At 39.1% G+C, this 22173-nt stretch overlaps 1 protein-coding gene across 1 annotated transcript in view; it reads left to right on the top strand.

Moving 5' to 3' along the window:
* rapgef5a (Rap guanine nucleotide exchange factor (GEF) 5a) overlaps nt 1–22173 on the top strand; it is an 84605-nt gene that overhangs the window by 34207 nt on the left and 28225 nt on the right. The window contains exons 5-9 of the mRNA XM_052016582.1: nt 4190–4220; nt 11110–11182; nt 12674–12823; nt 18286–18383; nt 18938–19060. Of these exons, the coding sequence (XP_051872542.1) occupies nt 4190–4220; nt 11110–11182; nt 12674–12823; nt 18286–18383; nt 18938–19060 (475 nt within the window). The remainder of the gene's footprint in view (nt 1–4189; nt 4221–11109; nt 11183–12673; nt 12824–18285; nt 18384–18937; nt 19061–22173) is intronic.

Genomic DNA, 22173 nt, shown 5'->3' with positions numbered 1-22173 from the left:
GTTTCCATGGGAATGGAGCTAATGGTAAACTGTTCACCCTACAGTGATTACAACCAAGGCCATCCAAACTTCAGTAGTTAAGCTGCAATATGCAGATGATGCTTGCCTTTGCGTACATTGAGTACATTGAAGCAAGTCAAAGGTCCTTCATCAATCTGTCCCTGCTGCCCTACACTGCCCTCAAAAATGAAGGTGATACCCTGGAAAATAAGAACTTCTCCTTTTAGAGCCACTGCTTGGCGAAGGCTGACACTGATGATGAAATTCACTACAAGCTTCAATGTGCCAGCAGAGCCTTAAGTCGATTGAGGATATGAGTGTTTGAAGACTAAGACCTCAGACCCAGCACAAAGTTCATGGTCTTCCAGGCAGCATTGATCCCTGCCCTCCTATATGCTTCTGAGGCACCTCAGGGCCCTTGAAATATACCACCAACCCTTATCCCTGCAAAGCACTACAAATTCCCTGGAGAGATATCCAAATCAACCAGTTTATGTTGATCCCCAATACTAATTATATTGATTCCCAATACCAATTATATTGATCTACATCACCCAGTTTTAAAACTTGGAAGTGACGCCATGTGTTTGTCACTTTTTGCACAAGACAATATAAATGTAAGTTTTGCACAGAATAATGCAGAATTAATAAGTATATCTTGTTCAAAAACTATTCCCAATGAGGTGTGCTGCCACAGTACTGATTCACTTTCTATGTAATATGTAGCATTATTCTTCATTGTAGAATGGTTTCAGTGCTAACCAATCACTGTTCAAACCAAAAGAACAGTGGGAATTATACTGATGGTCAAGAAAAAAAATTGACCTAAGTTCAATTTTGGCCGCTCTCTATAAGGAGTTTGTACATTCTCCCTGTGACTGCATGGGTTTCCTCCAGGTGCTCCAGTTTCTTCCCACATTCCAAAGACATATGGGTTAGGAGCTGTGGGCATGCTATATTGGTGCTGGAAGCATTGCAGCACTTGCGGGCTGCCCCCAGAACACTCTACGCAAAAGATGCATTTCACTGGGTGTTTCGATGTGACTAATAAAGATTGATCTTAATTTTATTGACTTTTGCTACTACACTTGGTCATGAAGATGCAATCAATCACATTCTTATTTTCTCAGATCATAAAGTCAAATACACTTTTTCCCTTTATGATTCTCCATCCCTCTCCTGAAAGCTCTGTCAAACTGAGTCAGGGGACTATTTGTCAGATGTGAGACAAGAGTGAAATTTCTTCTGCAGTGCTGTTATTAAAGGATAAGAGCAATACAGGACACTGTCCTATGTCCTAACTGTGCTTATTTTCCCAAAGTTGAGCACTTGTTAAAAGTGAAAGGTAAGCTCCATTGAATGCACAGTTCCCCATCATACAAGGGGAATTCTGCCATTAGTGCCGAGAAAACTTTAGTGGGTGTTGCTACAGGGTGGTGACTGATGTGCCTCAGGAAGTGAAAGCTGTGGTAAAGTGGGTTACCGAGGAGAGTTTTGCTTTGCAAAATCTCAGGAAAGGTTGTCCTTGAACTGAGGATCCAAAATTTTAGATAAGGGACTCAATACAAATGTTGTTTCCTAAACAATAATAGGATTCCCACCAGAGTTCTGTGATACACATCCACATCGGTCAGGGAAGTCCCATGGAGATAGTGATAACAGCCATGATCAGGTGGACTCTTACTTCCTTTTGCATTTATATGCAGTGATAGTCGCAAGATAACCAGCATTCCTTCCTTATTAAATTCTTTCCATCTCCTAATATACTTGTGTTATCTGACATTGAATGAGTTTCTCCAAGAAAGCTTGCCGAAGTGTCAGTAGGGCATTTGGGTGCTGGAATATACAACCAAACACAGTGTAGAAGCATTAGTTAAGACAATCTTGATGGGTTTTACATTGAACTAAAGAGCTTCCTAATCTATATGGCTCATTTTTACATTTAGCACCTAAGCCATTAGGTGAGCATTGAAGTTGGTTTTAGAACCTTGTTCATGACCAGAAGCTGAAAATTCATCTTTAACTGATTCATCTTTTTCAAGTCTCTGAACTGCATTCCTACCTTAATTCCATAAGGCAAGTTACTAGGGTATAGACAGTCAATTTCAGAATCTAAAACATATTGCTGGCTAATTTCTCAAAATGTTGATTAATAATGTTCAGTCAGATGGCTCCTGATTTATTGAAAATCTCGATTATAGTAAAAGTTTTCTCTTGGAAAAAAAGATTTAATTATTAGTGGGCCCACTGCATCATTCTCAAGACTGTCGTTCAGGCATATAAATTATTATATTTTTGTCCTCTTTTGGAAAAATATTGTAAAGACATTTTTAACATTATCTCAACTGTATTGAATATTGATTTACAACCTCACCCTATCACTGCAATTTTTGGATTACCAAGGATAGAGTCTGGCCATTTATCTGCTTCCGCTAACCGTATGATTGCCCTTGTTACATTAATGGTCAAATGATCCATTTTGCTTAAGTGGAAGGATCCAATACCCCCTACTACTTTTCAATGGTTCTCTCAAACTATATCATGTTTAAACTTGGAAAAAATTAGGAGTGGTACTGTTGATCCTTCGCTTAAATTTGAAGATATTTGGAGTCCATTTATTCAATATTTTCACATGATATAGATCCCTTTTCAATAACTTCCTAATTTAGAGGAACAGAGTTGATGACGTGATATGTTTCTACTGAGAAATTTCAGTCCAGTCTTTTTTTTTCTTTTTTTTCATCTTTTTTTAAAAAAATGTTTTCAGTTTGGTTTGATATATTATTTATAATTTTTCTTATTGATTTGGGGATTTTTTTTTCCTTTCTTTTATATACACAATAAATCTTTTTCCTTCTTTTCTTTTATATTATATTCACTTACTAAGAGATCGTGGGAGCTACAGTTTTTTTTTATATTTTACTGTTCTTTATGATTATCTATGCTATGATTGTTTTCCTGATCTCTTTGTATTACATGTGCAAACATCGATGTTATATATTGATCTATATTAATTTGGAAACTAATAAAAAGATTGAAAAAGAAAAAAGTTATTATTTTTTAAAAATTACCACCTTATTCTTGTACATTTTTCCAATTCTCTTACAGTACAGTGCTTTACTATTGAATCAAAAGATCAAGTTTCTAAATCAAAAATGAGTTCATGATATCCTCAGGGATAATTTTGTGTGTCTGTACACTGTTTACTGTTGGCTGAATCCACCAAATTACAGACTGACATGAAGCAACATTTTGGGCAGCTATACTTGTTTACAAAGAGCAGTCAAAATAACCCCCACCCACCCCTCCCCCCAGCTTCCCAAGCCTAGATGCAAGAGATTTTTACATCTCCTACATTCCCCATCCATGAGTCTTTGCTTTTACTTTCTTCAGCCTTGAAGGGGAGGGGTCTTTACTTGTCCTAGTTTCTCCACCCAACAGCTCTTTATTTTTTTATATCTGTAATCAGTAGTCCAGGACTTCTCCTCCAAAAGTGAACAGCCTCCCCACTTTCAGTCTGTCCTAAACTCTCATCATTTTATGTACTTCAATGAAATCTCTCTTCTGCTTTCTCTTCTCCAAAGAAAACAGTTCCAGACTCTTTAATCCATCCTTGTAACTGTTGTCTCTTATCCCAGGTACCATTCTTGTAAATCTTGTCTGGATTCTCTAATGCCTTTCTATGCTTTCTATAAATGCTCCCCCTCTCTTCCTGTAAGCCCATCTATTTGTCCTTCTGATTCCCAAAACCCCAGAGCATTTGCTTCTTTTATGTCCCCACTTTGATGCCTGTCAGGGATCTGACTGTATATGAAGCAGAAACATTGTCTCTAATAGAACAATTTCAGTGGGCACCAAATCAGCTCTTTTACTACTCATACTTGCTCGTAACAACAATGAAGAGGCAATTTGCTTTCATACCTATAACTCAGCAAAGGAAGCTCCTGATTTTGGCCTCTCCTGCCACATAGCAAAAGTGAGTATCAGTATTCTATAAACAGCCCTTGAGAAAGGAGAGCCATGAGAAAAATCAGAGGGTTAAACTTAGCCACTTCCTGGTGGATTACTTTGGAATCTTGGTGCAAGCTGACGGCTCTCTAGACAGAGTGTAAGCAAAACTATAGAAAGTAAGAAAATGATAATATATTTGAAATTACGTTTTCTCTAAGTTCATTTACTTTTATTTCAGCACCATTGATGACTATTCACCACACAAGAAGGTAATTTTTCATGACTTATTTAAGATTGCAGCTGGTAGCATTTTTGTATAACTATTAAAATAATTTAATAATCAATAATATTCTACTCCAAAACATAATGATGGTGGTACTACTGGATACAACAGATCCAGTCTTTCAGGGGAAAATTCAAACAAAATAGAGAGCTATAGTGTACCAAAGAGGACTTTTCTCAATTAACATTTTTACATTATGCAATGATTTTATCAAGAAATATATAATATCTGAATGCAGATTGCTCCATTTATTGACCTTCATAGGTATGTTTATTTATTACTGATACATAAAGTATTGAAACTATTCAAAATATGTTGGTAAATCTTCCACTTTGTTTCCATTCTACTAAAACTGTTGAATGAGCATTATATCACTAACCTAGCAAAATATAGTTGTATCTGTATCCAGGTGTACCCACATATAAGTTGAAGCATAAAAGAAGGCATGTCAGATTACTTGGCTTTGGAAGGCCCTTGGTCATTCAGGGTATTCATTCAAACAACATAGAAGATTAGCCTCAACCTAAAGCAGACATGCAAAACGCAGGGCCCCGTTTAATTTAGTTCTCTGAAGCAGGGCTTACCTTCAGGAAATAGTTCCACCCATTGAGAGAGGTCACATTGCGATAAGACTAGTGTTGATTCTTCATTAAAAGAGAGAGATTATGCTTTGTATCAATGCATAAGTCTTGCAGACTGGATTCAGAGTTTTTGCTGAAACAATCCAGAACAAAATAAACTGAGATCAGCTTGCACTAATGTCATCATATATCTCAAAATAATGAACAGAATAATGTTATGTAATGCTCCCCTCTAAGGTATGAACACAAAAATCTAATGTGGAATTGAAGTTCAGAAACACTTTTGGGATGACTTCTTTTGGATAAGGTTTTAAACCAAGGTCCCACATGCTATCTCAATTATATGTAAAAGATCACATAGGACTATTTCAAAGAAGGGTACGAACTTATCCCTGGCTGTTTTGCCAATATTTATCCCTTGATCAAGATCACTGGAATGGATTATTCATCATTATGACATTGATGTTTGCATTGTGTGAAAATTAGCTATCATGCCTCAGCCATTACAGCAGTGAGTGCACTTCAGGCTCATCTCACTGGCTGTAAAGAGTGTATTGCAATGCCCTGAAAGGCATGTCAAGACAGAGTACAAGTTCCAGTCCTTTTCATATGAATGTATTAGTGTCTTTCCTCTCCCTATGACCATATGGGTTTGGGTGCTCCAGTTTCTCAAAGACATGCAGGTTGGTGGGTTAATTGACCACTCTAAATTTCTGCTAGTGTGTAGATGAGGGATAGAATCCTGTGGGATAAAAGAAAGTGAGGAGAATAAAAATGGAATTAATGTAGGTTTAGTGTAAAAGAGTGGTTGATGGTCAACGCAGATTCGGTGGGCTGAAGGGCTCTTTTCTGTGCTATGATCCTGAAATAATTGCACCAATGATAAAATGAATTTATGAGTCAGTTCACTGTACAAAGGGATCTACTTATGCTCCATATTGACAAGTCAAATCATAACGTATTCCAGAGTCAGATATGTGCAGACCAGTCAGGGTTAGGAATAAAACCAGAGCAAACATGCAGCCTCAAATATTCTGTCAAACCATACCTTAGACTACCAATCAAGGGATTAACTAACAAATATAATTAAACAGGTTGCAGTTTGTTACTACTGTTGCACACTCACGATACCCAGCTACTCAAATGGAAGATAATTGCTTCAGAAATTTCAGTTTGTTGATATCAGGTCAACTAAAATTCAGAATGATTAGCTTGCTGAACAAATTTATGCTTCTCTCATTTAAGTTGATTCCACGGAGTTTCAAATTATTCCCTAGATGTTAATTTTCTGGTGATCACTTGTCTGCTCTTCATGCAATAACCTTTCATCTTTGTAGCTTATTATTTCAAAAGTTATTTTGTTATTGAATAATTTTCCTTTAGTTATTTTGCTAATCTATGTACCAACATTAATTGTTGCAAATCTTAATGACATTGTTACCTGCAAGATGTGCATTTTTGATTGATTCATTATGGTACATCTATGAGCACAGCAGTCTCATTTACATAGTTTAAATCCTTGAATGATAATTATAAGTAAGCAAGTCAAGGTTTCCTTTGTATGACTGTCATAGAAGTGTCTTGGAGTTTGTGGTGGTATTATGGATTAATAATGGTGGCACGGAGCACTATCTGATTTTTTTCCTTTTTTGTTGTAATATTGTTCATTGGTATTAAGAAATGATTTCTATCAAGCAAGAATATGAAAGGAAATAAATGAATATGAAGGGCAAATAGAAGAGTGTTCTCATTAAGTTAGGTCAAGGTGGATGGGTCATAAACAAGAAACATAAGCATGGGCCATTAGGACAAATGACTTGCTTCTGAACTTCACATTATTTGTAATTCTGTGAAATTGGTGTTGCTTATAGTTCTATCCAGTTATTTGTCATTGTCTTATTGAACTAATTGGTTTCTGTTGTCATCTGATGACTGGTATTGGTTTACTAATGTCACTTGTACTGAGGTACAGAGAAAAACTTGTCTTGCATACCGATCATACAGATTAACTCATTACACAGTGCAGTTACATTGGGTTAGTGCAGAGTCCATTGATGTAGTACAGGTAAAAATAATAACAGTACAGAGTAAAGTGTCACAGCTACAGAGAAAGTGCAGTGCAATAAGGTGCAAGGTCACAACAAGGTAGATCGTGAGGTCGGAGTCCATCTCATTGTATGAGGGAACTGTTCAATAGTATTATCACAGTGGGGTAGAAGCTGTCCTTAAGTCTGGTGGTACGTGCCCTCAGGCTCCTGTATCTGCTACCCGATGGAAGAGGAGAGAAGAGAGAATGACCCGGGTGCATTGGGTCTTTGATTATGCTGGCTGCTTCACCAAGACAGCGAGAGGTAAAGACAGAGGTCAAGGAGGGGAGTCTGGTGTCCGTGATGCACTGGGCTGTGTCCACAACTCTCTGCAGTTTCTTGCGGACCTGGGCAGAGCAGTTGCCGTACCAAGCCGTGATACATCCAGATAGGATGCTTTCTATGGTGCATCGATAAAAGTTGGTGAGAGTCAAAGGGGACAAACCAAATTTCTTTAGCCTCCTGAGGAAGTAGAGGCACTGGTGAGCTTTCTTGGCCATGGCATCCATGTGGTTTTTCCAGGACAGGCTGTTGGTGATGTTCACGCCCAGGAACTTGAAGCTCTCAACCCTCTCGACCTCAGCACCGTTGATGTAGACAGGTGTGTTACGAACCAGCAACAAAAGAAACACGCCGAGTCATGTGATAAGTGTTTAAAACTACTTTATTAATAACTACTTATGATAATAAGAAAAATAAAAGTAAAAATGTTAGAATGTTAGAAGTAAAAATGTTAAATCTTAAACATTAACCCCAAAAACTAGACTCGTAGTGTGTGTGTGGCAAACTCCCAAACTCCAAGTCCAAGGATGGTTCTTAAAGTTCAGTTCAGCAAGCCATAAGGTGAAACGTGATCAAAGCCTTCTTCAACAACCACTGATGACTGAAGACAAAATGTAGATGTAGAGAGAAAATAGAGAGTAATTACGAAATCCAAATGTTCCACTCTGGAACCCACATGACACCTCAGTGTCCACTCAAATCGTGGCCGTCCACACAAATACCTGTTTCCTTCTACAGGTCAACAACAAAGTGAACTCCACTGCTTTGTTCCAGAGCATCTGCCACCCTGAAAGGCATCCGAGACGTGGCCGTCCACACAAATACCTGTCTCCCTCTACAGGTTAATGACAAAGTGGACTCCACCGGATTACTCCAAAAATCCATACCGTGGATTGTAGTGACAGACACAGTTACTGTTTTTCATCCATTGATAGAGACTAGCAGGCTGCTGTCTCTCTCTCTCTCCTCTCTCTCTCTGACTCCGACTGACTGCTTCAAAAACGTCATTACATCCTTTATCTTCTGTTAGCGTAAGCACGCCACACACACACACACACACACACAAACACACACACACACACACAAACACACACACACACACACACACACACACACACACACACACCACCATGCTCTATCTTAAAGGGACATTCACCAATAGCAACCTAGTCCGTAACAGGTACATGTACACCACACCCCCTTCCTGAAGTCAATGACCAGCTCTTTTGTTGACATTGAGGGAAAGGTTGTTGTCATGACACCATTCCACTAAGCTCTCTATCTCCTTCCTGTACTCCGACTCATCGCTGTTTGAGATATGGCCTACAACGGTGGTATCATCTGCAAACTTGTAGATGGAGTTAAAGCAGAATCTGGCCACACAGTCATGAGTGTATACGGAGTAGAGTAGAGGGCTGAGGACACAGCCTTGTGGGGCACCAGTGTTGAGAATAATCATGCTGGAGGTATTACTGCCTATCCTCACTGATTGCGGTCTGTTGGTTAGAAAGTCAAGGATCTAATTACAGAGGGACGTGTTGCTCAGTATTGACAGTATTTTACCATCTCACAATGGAATTCCATAAATGTTTGAAGAGTTTGAGTAAAGACGTAATCCATTTGGATAAATTTCCAGATAGATACCATGAAAAGGAAAATTTGTATATACTTAAAATGGAAACTCTTATTGGTCTCTAGCTGAGAGCAGGGTGGTGGGACTATTTGAGTAGCTCTTTCAAAGGACCAGCAGAGGCAAAATTAGTTGGATTGCCTCCTGTTGTGTTGCAGGATTCTATTAGGAATGGAAATAGTGCAGTCTTTGTATATACTCACAGGCCAAAAATAGTGAGATTATGTTAGAAGGGGAGAAAACAAAATAGACTGTTACTAGGCGTAATAGAATTCATCAAAGTATAGAGAACCATCTGAAGAGAGATTATAACTAAATTGAGATTTAAAGGGATGATAATGTGATAGTTAATTATAATAAAATCAGGAATTGCTTACCACCTATAATATGTACTGCATTTTCTGGCTTAGGACACTATGATAACACCTAGATCCATGACCTCTACCGCCAGGATCTATCTGCAGGTTCCCCTCCAAGTTGCAAGCTATCCTAACTTGGAAATATATTGGTGTTCCTCGATTGTTGCCTGGTCTAAATTACGGAGCCTGCTACTCATAGCAATATGGGAGTACTTTCATCAAAAAAATCATCACCATCAACTTCTCAGGGGCTATCAGTGCACAAAAACTTGTCTTGCCAACAATTCCCTCTTCCCACAAAATAAACAAGTGAAAAGGAAGAAAAGCAGAACTTATACATTGGCAGATGGTGTTTTACACCCAATGGAGAACATTTATTAAAGAAATCTATAAGAAGAGCCATTCCTATACCTAAGGATAAGTGTGAGTGCTACTGGTGGTTGAACTAGTGGGAATATGAATAATTGTAACTATTGGGAGGGATGGGTGCCTGCAGGCTAAGAAGTGGTTTGCTTCTGTAGCCCTACCGACTCATCCAGAGGGGTGACACAGAAGTGCAATGCAGCCTTTGCCTGTCTACACTCCAGGGCAACAAACTGGAAACTCTTGATCCCATATCCAAACTCCTTAAACTTGAATGACTGTAGTGTCCCTTGAAATAATTAGGTTGAAAGTGTATGTTGCCTTCATACTCACTTGATCACAAAGCCCAGAATTAAAATGATAATGAAGTGGATCAGTTAAAATGACACTCACTGATGGACACAACAAACCACCAGCTCATCCCATTCACACCATCCTGTGCTCCCGGTACGAGAAAGAACAGTTATTTGGCTGCTGAAAGGGTTTGTGAATGACCTTCAGTGTGACTGCAGCACCACCTGGTGGTGTAACCTATTCAAGAAGCAGTAGCAGTGTGTGAGAGTAAAGAGGTGAAAGGATGTTGAGAGCTAATTATCTTTTGCCTGTTGTTAAACCAACATTAGTTGTCCTTTTTGCTTTAACTGCTTACTTATTAAATTCATTTGTGCAGGATATATTTCCCAATGACTAATTCAGCAGAAAAAGACCATAAATTATGCTTAATTAATTGAAGGGAGATCAAAAGTACTGGCTGAATTTATGGGACACTCCTTAGAATGGAAAAGAGATATTAAAATGTTGAATGAAGATTGGTGACTGAACAGTTTTAAGATTTAAAGGACAATCAACCTGTCAAACAATAGTGTTTGATTTTTGCAATGGGAGCCTCTTACTGTGATGTGTTGATCATGGATAAGTTATTATTATATTTGCTTTCTTTAAATAAAGCCTGTAAAATAAATGCCAAAGCTGTTGTTCTAATGGACCTGCTTGTGGTGAGGAAGACTTTAATTACAGTTTTGTGACTCTATAGTGCATTACATCCTTAAGGGGGGGAGGTTGGTGGGTGAGGGAAGCAAACAGGAATTGGGGCCTACTTACGCTCTCCCCATTGTAATTTCAGATAGCATCCAACTAATGTTGGTTGACAGCAATTAATTGGTTTTAGTTAGCTATTTCATGCATGCAGAATGACTGTTTTCCTCCCATTTCACCTTGGAGATCTTGCATTGGAATGTACGTAAATGACTTTGATGGAGAGTTTTTACATATGCATCAACATCCGGAAAGAAGATGAAATGCTTTCCCTGCTCCAACTCTCCCAAATATAATGCTGCTTTATCAGCCTTATCAGTGCACTGGTTACACATCCCCAAAATAGCAATGAAATTTCATAATGTAAAGTATCAGAACCTGTATTTTGCAAAAGGATTTTAAGAAGTATTTTCAAAATCTTCATGACAGATGTGGTAGTCTATTGTGATGATACCAATCTACACAATTGTTTATGATATGCAATGGCATCACGATTTCTATCATCAATCAATATACTCTGTGTTTTAATTATTTATAGAATCCAACAAATTTCCATCAACTCAGTTGCAGAGAAAGATGGCTACAACCTAGATCATATGAAGCTGAAGAAGGTTAGTTATGGAAGAGAAATCTGAGGACAAAGACTCAGTCGCTCTATTGTTCATCCATTTCAAAAGATCATAGCTTCTGATGAAATGGGCCTACACTCTTGGATGTTTGGAAATATTTGCAGTTCTTTTGTTAATTCTAGAGCATCTGGAGCTTTTGTAGTTGCAAATATTTTCAGATTTTGAGCTTGGTGTCAAGTTAGTTCGTATTTTTCAGATGCCTGCAATATGGAGAAGACGATATCATTTTTATGACTATCTTGGTTATGACAGATTGATAGATTTCCTGTAGGCATTGGTAAGTTCCTGCAATTAGAAGAATACTGTTGGATGGTTATATCCTATGATAAAGCAAATAATGCACCCTGCAGGAAAAGTTTCACTGGTGTGACACAGGTGCTGATATTGTTGTGGTCCAACTATTGTTGTATAACATAATACATGCAGTTTGTTCCATTTGCTTTATGGACTTCAAATGGTTCCACCAATAACAGGTTTAGCAGGCTAGAGGTCTATGGGCAATCCATGTAGGAATTAGGGCCACTGCTAAATGTATTTTTAGTGCTTCTTAAGAAAAATGAATGCTTATTTCAAACATTGGCTCTTAAATTTATTTGCTCAAGTTGGACTCAGTGGCATTTCCAAATTTTAAGCCACTTAACCAAGGGACCATGATAAGACCTCTTAATAAAGCCCCCAAAACATTTGTGTTTTGTGGAGTCGCAAAATAATCTGTAGATCAATACTGGCTCACTCATGTGCCCTCCTGAATGCCTCTCCATCTCTGGTCTTACTTTGATGTGAACTGTAATTAATGAGAGTTGGACCAACAAGTTGCATCCCTGCAGTTCCCACAGCTCACCTGGTTTATTCTGATGGGGCCTCAAGATGAAGTTGCTTTAGTCCTCTATTCCATGCACCATAACTTTACATTGCCAGAACTCGCCTGCTTTGGGATGTGCTAAGAAATTTAGGTTCCATTTAATCTGACTGCCATCCTCCAAATCTAAAATGAATACTCTAACAGGTGTCGTCCCCTCAAGTGTAAGAAGAGTACTTTTGTAAACTGTATGAATAGTGCTCAATTGAAGTATGATTTTTGAAATCTAAAGCTTAGTTAATCTTCCTTGTGACAGAAAGCTGACCAAACAAAATGAGAATGTATAGGAAGGAATCAGTCTGACGATGGATCTCAGACCTGAAATGTTAACTGTTTCTCTTTCCCCTGATGCTATCAGACCTGCTGAGTATTTCTACATTTTCTGTTTTTATTTCTGATTTCCAGCATCTGTATTTTTTTGATTTTATTTGCCATTTGTTTATGAAAGATACTTGTGGCTGTAATTTGAATGCAGAGGTTTTCATCAGTCTTTTCCATGTTCCATGAATATTCCATGAATATTCCATGTTTTTTCGTTCATAAGATTTAACTGCATATTCCAATTAGTTGGGAGCGACATTGTTTTTATATGTCCCCTTTCTTTATCCATGCAGTTTTCTGCCGTGTGTACTTGGCAGACCATTCTTACGTTAGCTTCCGAACCAAAGTGTCGACATCAGCACAGGAAATTCTTCACAGGGTGGCTGAGAAGCTCCAGCAGTGTGAAGAAGATTTGGTTCTGGTGGCAGTCACATCTTCTGAGGGTGAGTTTCCCTTTGACTGGTAACTCTTAAAATGCCCTTTGAAGGGGCCTGGCAAGCCATTCAGTTGTACCATTACCATTACATTGAAACAGAGAAGGAATAAAAACTTGATGGACCACCTGGATTGACCTAGGAATCAAATTTGGACAGTTGACCTTGCAAAGACCACCTTTCACAAGACAAGACAAAGGAGCAGAAGTAGGCCATTCAGCCCATCAAGTCTGCTCCATGAGCTAAACTAAAACTATTCTATCTAGCCCCAATTTCCAGCCTTATCCCCATATCCCTGATACCTTGACTAATGAGATACCTATCAATCTCCTCAAATGCCCCCAGTGATTGGGTCTCCACAGCTGAATGTGGCAAAGAATTCCATAATTTCACTAGCCTCTGACTAAAGAAAATTCTCTTCATTTCTGTTTTAAACCAGTGCCCTCTAATTCTAAGATTGTGCCCTCTAGTCCTGGACTCGCCCACCAAGGGAAACAGCTTAACAACATCTACTCTGTCCAGTCCTTTCAACATTCTAAATGTTTGAGGTCCTCTCATTCTTCTGTACTCCAGTGAGTGTAGTCTAAGAGCTGACAAACACTCATCATAAGTAAGCCCTTTCATTCTGGGAATCATCCTCATAAATCTTTTCTGAACCCTCTCCAACATCAGTACATCCTTCCTAAGATATGGGGCCCAAAACTGCACAGTATTCCAAATAAGACCTCACCAGTGCTCCATAGAGCCTCACCAACACTTCCTACTTTTATACACTGTACCTCAAAATGAATGCCAACATAGCATTTGCTTTCTTTACCATTGATCTGACCTGGTGGTTAACCTTTAGGGTATCCTGCACAAGTTACCCCCCCCCCCAAGTCCCTTTGTACTTCTGTACTTTGAATCTTCTCCCCATCTAGATAATCTGCCTGTTTATTTTTTTCCAACCACAAAACCATTTACTCCATCATCCAAATCATTAATGTACAAAGTAAAAAAAAGCGGCCCCAACACCAACCCCTGTGGAACACCACTAGTAACCAGCAGCCAACCAGAACAGGATCCCTTTATTCCCACCCTTTGCTTTCTGCCTACCAGCCAATGCTCCACCCATTCTATTATCCTACCTGTAATTCCATGAGCTCATCTTATTAATCAGCCTCTTGTGCAGCACCTTGTCAAAGGCCTTTTGAAAGTCTAAATACACAACATCCACAGCCTCTCCCGTATCCACCCTACCTGAGATTTCCTCAACTCCAATAGGTTGGTCAGGCAGGATGTTCCCTTCACAAAACCATGCTGGCTTGGACCTATCTAGCCTTGCACCTCTAGGTATTCCATAACCTCATCCTTGAGGATTGACTCCAATAACTTTCCCACCACTGATGTCAGATTAATAGGTCTGTAATTTTGTTTATGCTGCCTCCCACCTTTTATACAGTGGAACTACATTTGCAACCCTCCAGTCCTCCGGAACCATGCCAGAGTCTATTGATTCCTAGAAAATTATCACCAATGCCTCAGCAATCTCTAAAGCTACCTCCTTCAGAACCTGGGGGTGCACCTCATCTGTTTTTAGTCCATTTAGCTTCCCTAGCACCTTCTCTCTAGTAATCTTAACTGAATTCAGTTTTCAATTGGTCCTATATCTACCCATGTCTCTTTTACTCTTCATATATTTAAAAAAACTTAGTATCCTTTTGTATATTATCTGCCAACTTTCTTTCATAATTCATCTTTTCATTCCTAATGACCTTTAGTTTTTCTGTAAGTTTTTAAGTTTCCCAGTCTTCTGTTTTCCCACTAATTTTTGCTTCCTTGTATGCCTTCCCTTATGTTTTTATTTTAGCCCTCACCTCTCTCATTATCCACATTTGTGCCCTTTTTCATTCATAATCTTTTTTCTTGGAATATATCTATCCTGCATTTTCCTTATTTCTTGTAGAAATTCCATCCATTTCTGCTCTGCCATCCCTCCAACTAGCTTACTTTTCTGATCAATTTGGGCCAGTTCCTCTCTCATGCCACTGTAATTTCCTTTGTTCCACTGAAATATTGACACATCTGATATCAGATTTTCAAATTTGAAACTGAACTCAATCATATTGTGATTGCTAGTTCCTAATGGTTCCTTTACCTTTAGTTCCCTAATCACCTCTGGTTTGTTACACAGCACCCAATCCAAAACAGCCAATCCCCAGCTCATCAAGTTGCTCCAAAAAGCCATCCCATAGACACCCTCTCAAACATTTAAGGACTGGTGTCTAAATTGGTAGAGTTGTCCCACAGTCTAGTCAAGCAACAGCCTGTTATAGTCATCTCGCAGACTTATTACTTACAGAGAATATAGTGGACTCCTTCACAGAGGTGGGGGCATAGTGTTATACAGATGAGAGGCAGAAGCCCTGGGAATCCTCAACATTGAATCCAGACCTCATGGCATCGGACTAAACATGGACAATAAAACATCCTTCTGATTACCACCTACCATTCTCTTTCAGCTGATGAATCAGTGCTCTTCCATGTTGAACAATGCTTGGAAAAAACACTGAAAGCAGCGGGTCACAGAATATCCTCTAGGTGGGGTATTTCAATGTCACAGAGTCCTGAAGAACATAGCTGCAAGACTGAGTGTGTGGCAGGTAGTGAGTGAACCAACACAAGGGGTAAAACCCACTTGATTCTTTTCCTCATGAGGCGATCTGTGGCAGGTGCAACTGTCCACTATAGCATTGGTAGAAGTGACCACAGAACTTGTAGCGACGAAGTCTTGTCATTACATCAAGGACACCCGCCATTATGTTGTGTGGCACTGTAGTGCAGTGAAGCTGCAAAATAGGACAACATGTTAGCTAAACAGCATGCAATAGGCAGAGCTAAACAACCTCATAACCAAGGGAATCAGACTGATGCTCTGCAGTCCTACCACAACTAGTCATGAATGGTGGTGGACAATTAAACAACCGATGGGAGGAGGAGGCAACCCAGAACATTCCCATCCTAAAGAATGGCAGGGCTCAGTACACAAGTGCGAAAGAAAAGGTTGAAGCGTTCACAGCCATACCCAGCCAGAAGTGTTGAGTGAATGATCCATCTCAACTTCCTCCTGAGATCCCCACCATTAGAGAACCCAGTCTTCAGCCAATGTGATTCACTCCACATGATATCAAGAAATGGGTAAGAGCCTTGGCTACAGCAAAGACAACAAGACCAAACAACTGTAGTTCTGAAAACCAGTGCTCCGGAACTAGTTGCACCTCTATCCAAACAGATAGTGACTACATTAGCAGCTATCCTCTAATGTGGACATTTTCTCAGTCATGTCCCATACACAAAAAGCAGGACAAATGCAATCCAGTTATTTACTACCCAGTTATCAACAAAGTGATAGAAGCTGTTGACAAAAGTGCTATCAAGTGGTGCCTACTTATCAATAACCGACTCATCAATACACAGTTTGGGTTCAATAGAGCCATTTTGCTCCAGGCCTTATCACAGACTAAAGAACTCAATTCTAGAAGTGAGCTGAGAGTGACAGTCCTTGACACCAAGGCAGCATTTGACCTGGGTCCCTTGGCATCAAGATGCCATGGTAAAATTGAAGTCAACAGACATCATAGGGAAAATATTCCAGTGGTTGGAGTCATTCCTCACACAAAATAAAATGGTTGTGGTTATAGGAAGCCAATTATCCCATCCTCAGGACATCGCTGCAGACATTCCTTGGGGTGGTGACTTGGTCCAAATACCTACAGTTGTTTCATCTATGACCTTCCTTTCATCATAAAGTCAGAAATGGTGATGTTCACTGATTATTGCGCAATGTTCATTCCATTAGCAAGTCATTAACAAATGAAGCAGCCCATACCAATATGTAGAAAGACCTTGACAACATTCAGACTCTGGTGGATAAGTGGTAAGTAATATTTATGTCACCAAAATGCCGGGCAATCACCATCTCCAGCAAGTAAGAGTCCAAACACCTACCTTACCATCACTAAGTACCCCATCACTGGACTAGCCACATAAACACCATGATGACAAAATAGGTCAAATTTCAGTATCCTGCAGCAAGTGACTCAGCTCCTGGCACTCCATCTACACTACTCTCCCTTTCTCTGGATGAGTACAGCACCACCAACTCTCAGGAAACTTGACATTATCTAGGACAAGTCTGCCCACTTGATTGATACTTCATCAACCAACCCTCCACCCTCCACCACTAAAACATGGCAGCTACAGTGTGCACCATCTACAAAATGCCCTGCAGTTACTCTCCCAGACCACTACAATAGCACCTCCAAAACCTACAATCTCCAGCACCAAGAAGGAAAGGGGGCAGCAGCTGCATTGGAACACCACCACCTGCAGGTTTCCCTCCAAATCACATACCATCCTGTCTTTGACTATATTGTGAATCACTGGGTCTAAATCCTGTAACCCCCCTCCCAAACAGAAGGAGTACCTTCACCAGATAGATTGTAGTGGTTCAAGAGGGTGGCTCACCATCACCTTCTCAAGGACAATTATGGATGGGCAATAATTGCTGCTCTTGAGAGCAATGGTCAGATCTCAAAAGTGAAGAGAAAGTTGAAAATTGTTAACACAGATCTGGATACTGCAATTATTATGACTGCTTAGACTGTTTTAGTATTTAACTATTAGCTATTGAGCCACATTATGCTGGACCAAGTTCACAGCCCAGAATCACTACCAGAGATAACTACATGCCCACAATTACCTTAGCTGGATGCAGATAGCCTGAGGGCCTTTCTCACTGTCCCTCCACACCCTGTGGTCCAAGATGGTCCATTATCCAAGGTCCAGATGGCAAAGCCTCCTCTGGTAGGTCTCCCCTCAGAAACTCCCCCCCACCCCCCCACCCCCAGCCCACCATAGGAGGCATAGCTGGAGGTGGACCTTTATCTTCCTTTAAAGCTGTCACTCATTTCAATAAATTTCAAATGATTCTAACATTCAGCAGTAGTTAAAACTATAAATATTGAAGTAAATAATTAAAAAGAACTGATTAAAATATTTATCAAATTAATCAAAAGACGTAAAGCATTCTTAAATAATTAAAAACCTCAAACTAAAGTAAAATATTTAACAAAAAAATAACTTCCCTTTTCATTTGCCTAGAATTCCTATTGAAATTAGACTTGGCACAGTGTCAAAGAGGTGATTTCCATTGGTACTTCCAGGGAACCCTGACAAGGTTGACCAACTAACATCAGAGTTTAGAGACAGATGTGCTACTGTCCAATATTCTACATGCACTGAAGTTTAGGACATACAACTGTTCAAATGGCTGAGTACCATCAGAATCACTGGCAAAACCAGAAAGATCCAGTCCATTGACTGTTCTTGTGCAAAATGAAAATTGCATTTACCAATTACTGATTTTTCAGGGTTTTAAGAAATGGATCAACTGCTTTGCCCGTTTTTTAATTTATTTCTCCTGTTTTCAGAAAGACAAGTTCTTCAACCTGATGATGTGTCAATTTTTAAATCTCTGGATCCCACCACTCGGATATTTGTTTGTAGAAAAGATTCCAACAATTATTTGGTAAGAAACAATTTCCCACAATCTGTGAATCAACATTCCTGGTTTCTTTGTCTACATTTTGATCTCTTTTGCATAATGCTGGCATGAACAATGTTAGATGTGAATCTGGCTGTCTTCCAAACCAAGAATATTAAAGACATTGGACTACACTACACAATCATGGTGAAGCAGGAAGAATGCCAGACCCTATGGCAATGCTTAATTTTGAAAGACAGTGGTCATAAACTCTTATGTAATTCCTTCTCAATACTGATACTGCTTTTCCCAAGTTTGTCCAGCTCTCTTATGCGGCCCATGTGAGTGTGACAACACATCACAATTTTAAGATCAGTAAGAATTTATTTGAAATGATATTCTCTGGTAGTTGAGCGAAGATATTAGCTAATCACTTTAAATAGACTAACCCCTTATCCAAGAGGATAGAGGGAGAATTTTTGGAAAAAATATTATTAAGCTTTTGGTTCATAGCATCATTCCAGAGATGTAGATCCTCATCGTAATTTTACAATAGCACACTTACAGTAATTAATGGGATTTTCGTGTATCCGTTCCAGTCTCTTACAGCAGAAAATGATGAAACATCACAGAGAGCCATCCAAGTGCTTGGAATGAACACCTGGCATTTAGCCAACAAACTCACTAACTTTGACTGGGATTTGTTTAACTGCATCTGTGAGGTAAATATTATATATTAAACATGCACACACAAAGTATTCATCTGTTGCTGTTCATTGTTGTAAATGAACACTTTGGAATGAAGGTTTAACTTTTCCTTCACATTTTCTGAAACTTCAAAGTACAAACCACAGTACCTGAAGAAAACATCATGATCATTTTGTTCTCTTTAGCAAGTTATTTGGATAAACCAAAAACTGAATTGGCAGCAGAGTCAAAGATTTGTTCATACAAAGTTCTGATGAGCTGAATGATCATTAAATAGCATGTTCTACTATTTAACATTCTACAATATTTTGCTAAAGACAATTCTGTCTGACAATTATTCAAGCTCTATATTTGAAAAACATAGAATGATTGGATCCATGTTCATGGGAAAGTTTACTTGCCCAATAAATTCCCCCCCCCCCACCTCCGCGCCCCCCCCCCCCAGCTTGCCATTCCTCCAATTCCATCATCTTGCGTAACCACTAAACTGGTGCACACTCACCAATCCCTGCTAACATCATTCAATTAGCTGCTAAGGCTTCAGCTATATTGGCCCCATAATCGGAAACTTTTACAACCATCTTTGGTCATCATTTCTGGTAACTCCTTCCTAGCTTAGTGTACCTAAGGATCCTGTATGGTTTAAATTGTTGCTGTTCAAAATAATAGAAACAGAATATTTTATTTATTGAGGAGAATGAAATCGAATGGTCATCCTGAAATGGACCAGTTTGTTGAGGCCAAACAAAAATTGTGTCCTGTTCATCCTGGGCACAGAACAATGGTAGATGTTATTGTATTGTTAAAATTCAGAGCCTTTCACCCAGAAATATGGAGGGGTGATTAGCCATAGAGTCATGCAGTTCAGAAACAGCCCTTCAGTCTACCCAGTCCATCCTGATCATCTTTCGCATCTATAATATTCCCATTTACTAATTTTTTTTACCTTTAAACAGATGAGGACAAAGAGATTATCGAAAAACTCTCTTTTAACTGAATGATTTTGGCTTGATTCACATCCATGATTACGTTTCTGAACTTCAGCTGATTCACACGCAGAAATAAAAGGGTAAATAAAAGCTGGTAATTACATCCTCCAGACTCTTGTCCCCATTTTATGGCACATTCCTTGTCTGAGACATTAAGCAGGTGATCCTCACTCAGACCTCTCCCTTAAACTTCTCTGCAGCTGTAAAACTGGAATGTTTGAGGCTGACTCTCCCTTTAGTTTCTACTTGAGGAAATAACTTCTGGTGTTATCATAGCAAGAACAATAGTTATTGTGCAAGTAAGGAATTACAACAAATGACCTAACATTTCTTCATCATTAAATTAGCTCATTGCAAGCCTGTGCCTTGTGTCAAACAACACACTGCCTTCAAAACTATGTTTCTCTCTTGACATAGATTTAAGACAATCTGCTAAAAGGTTTAGCAAACGTAGGACTTTGGCTACTAAGTATAGAATACCGTAAAATGACTGAGCTGGGTTTCTTCTGAAGAAAATCAAAAGTTAATACCCTGAAAATTAATGAGAGCCTATTTTCCAATGCTAACTGAATGATGGCCACAATCATTGTGCTAAGTATAAGGAATAATGGACCATTGTGTTATTGGCCCTGTTGCATCATAACAAGAATAGCTGCTGGTACTAACCAACAGTTCACTGGTGGTGTGGAAGAGCACAATTGAGTGTCTAAGACATTAACCACTGACTTATGATAAGTCAAGGTTGAAGGAAGTTTCCAGAACTTTCCAGCTTATTAGATGGATTCCCTTATCCACTGCTACTATAATACAGCATACAGTTGTCAGAACTTGTGCACCACAGGCTCCAATGAATTTTTGCCTAATATGGAGGTCCAACAACAAGCAAGAACTTTTACTTTCATGTTTGAATTGAGCCAATGCACGTTTAAGGGTGCCTCCGGGACCTCTGCAAACAATGTAGGCCTGTCACCTGTGTGTCAAGCATAGGACCTTGTGCCCAGAAATTGGTACATTTTCCAACTATTTTGCTGAATTCCTTGTTTCTGAGGCATGTTTTACCAGAGATTTGTTAACTAAAATAACATTAAATAATGTAAACTGAAAATTTGGTGAAATTTATAGCAGGCCATCCTTGTAAGTGCTACAGAGTTTGACAGCCATGTATCAGGTTTCAGAAGCAATACACATTTTAATATATTTCAGTGAATTCATACAGGAAACAGGCATGGGAGTGCCCTGACTAAACACTGAGCAGACTGAGTTATTGTTGCTTATATAAACAATGCTTTCATTGATCATGAAGATGCATTGCTCTGAATTTGGTTTCTGAATATGGAAACAGTAAGTCTAAATGTAAACAAAATGAATTTGTATTCATACTCCTGAAGTATTAATTCCACTAGCTTTCCAACAGCATTCGATTCAAAGGGGAGAATTTTAATTTAATCCTATCCTCTTACCTCTGGGGAAATTACAATGAGTAAAAATGAAAAACCAAATCCATGGCAACTTATGGTTTAACCACTGTGGGTTGTAGTTAGCCATGTCACCCACTTTTGAAAGATATTTTATTGATATTAACATGTTAGGAAGATGATACACAGATTTTGGCAGCCATTAAAGTTGATTGCTAAGCCCAATAAAGCCTGACAACCAGAGGAATCTATATGCTGCCAGGTCCAACAGGCAAACACTGTTCTGGTATGGTTTAAGTGTCAAGAAGAGCTGGACTGCCTTACCTGGCCACTCAAACTAGCCGCATTTAATACCTCACATATTGATGTTCCAACTTATAGTTGCCTTTTGTGACTGTGATCTGAGTCACTGGAGAGACACTGAAGCTGGTGATATAGAAGTCTTTATTCATCACAACATGCAGACATTCTACTGGAGACCCTCTCGGTAGAGTCTCCCAAGCTCAAAGTACATCACATTTTTATACCCTTAAGATCAAAGGTAAAAGCAGGTGATTCAATATAATTTCAATAGTTACAATGGCATCGTTTACTTCAATAGTTTGAGTCTGATAATGCTTCCATTAAGATACATATCTACAATGGGAGACACCCCTGAATGTTCAAACACCTTTGTTGGGACAAAGTCATTCACGCAGATGGTCTAAAACTTCTGAGGACAGA

This window comes from Pristis pectinata, chromosome 5 (genome assembly GCF_009764475.1).
Source record: "Pristis pectinata isolate sPriPec2 chromosome 5, sPriPec2.1.pri, whole genome shotgun sequence".
NCBI lineage: Eukaryota > Metazoa > Chordata > Chondrichthyes > Rhinopristiformes > Pristidae > Pristis > Pristis pectinata.
The sequence above is the reverse complement of the archived record's forward strand: the minus strand, read 5'-3'. Positions and strand labels throughout refer to the sequence as shown.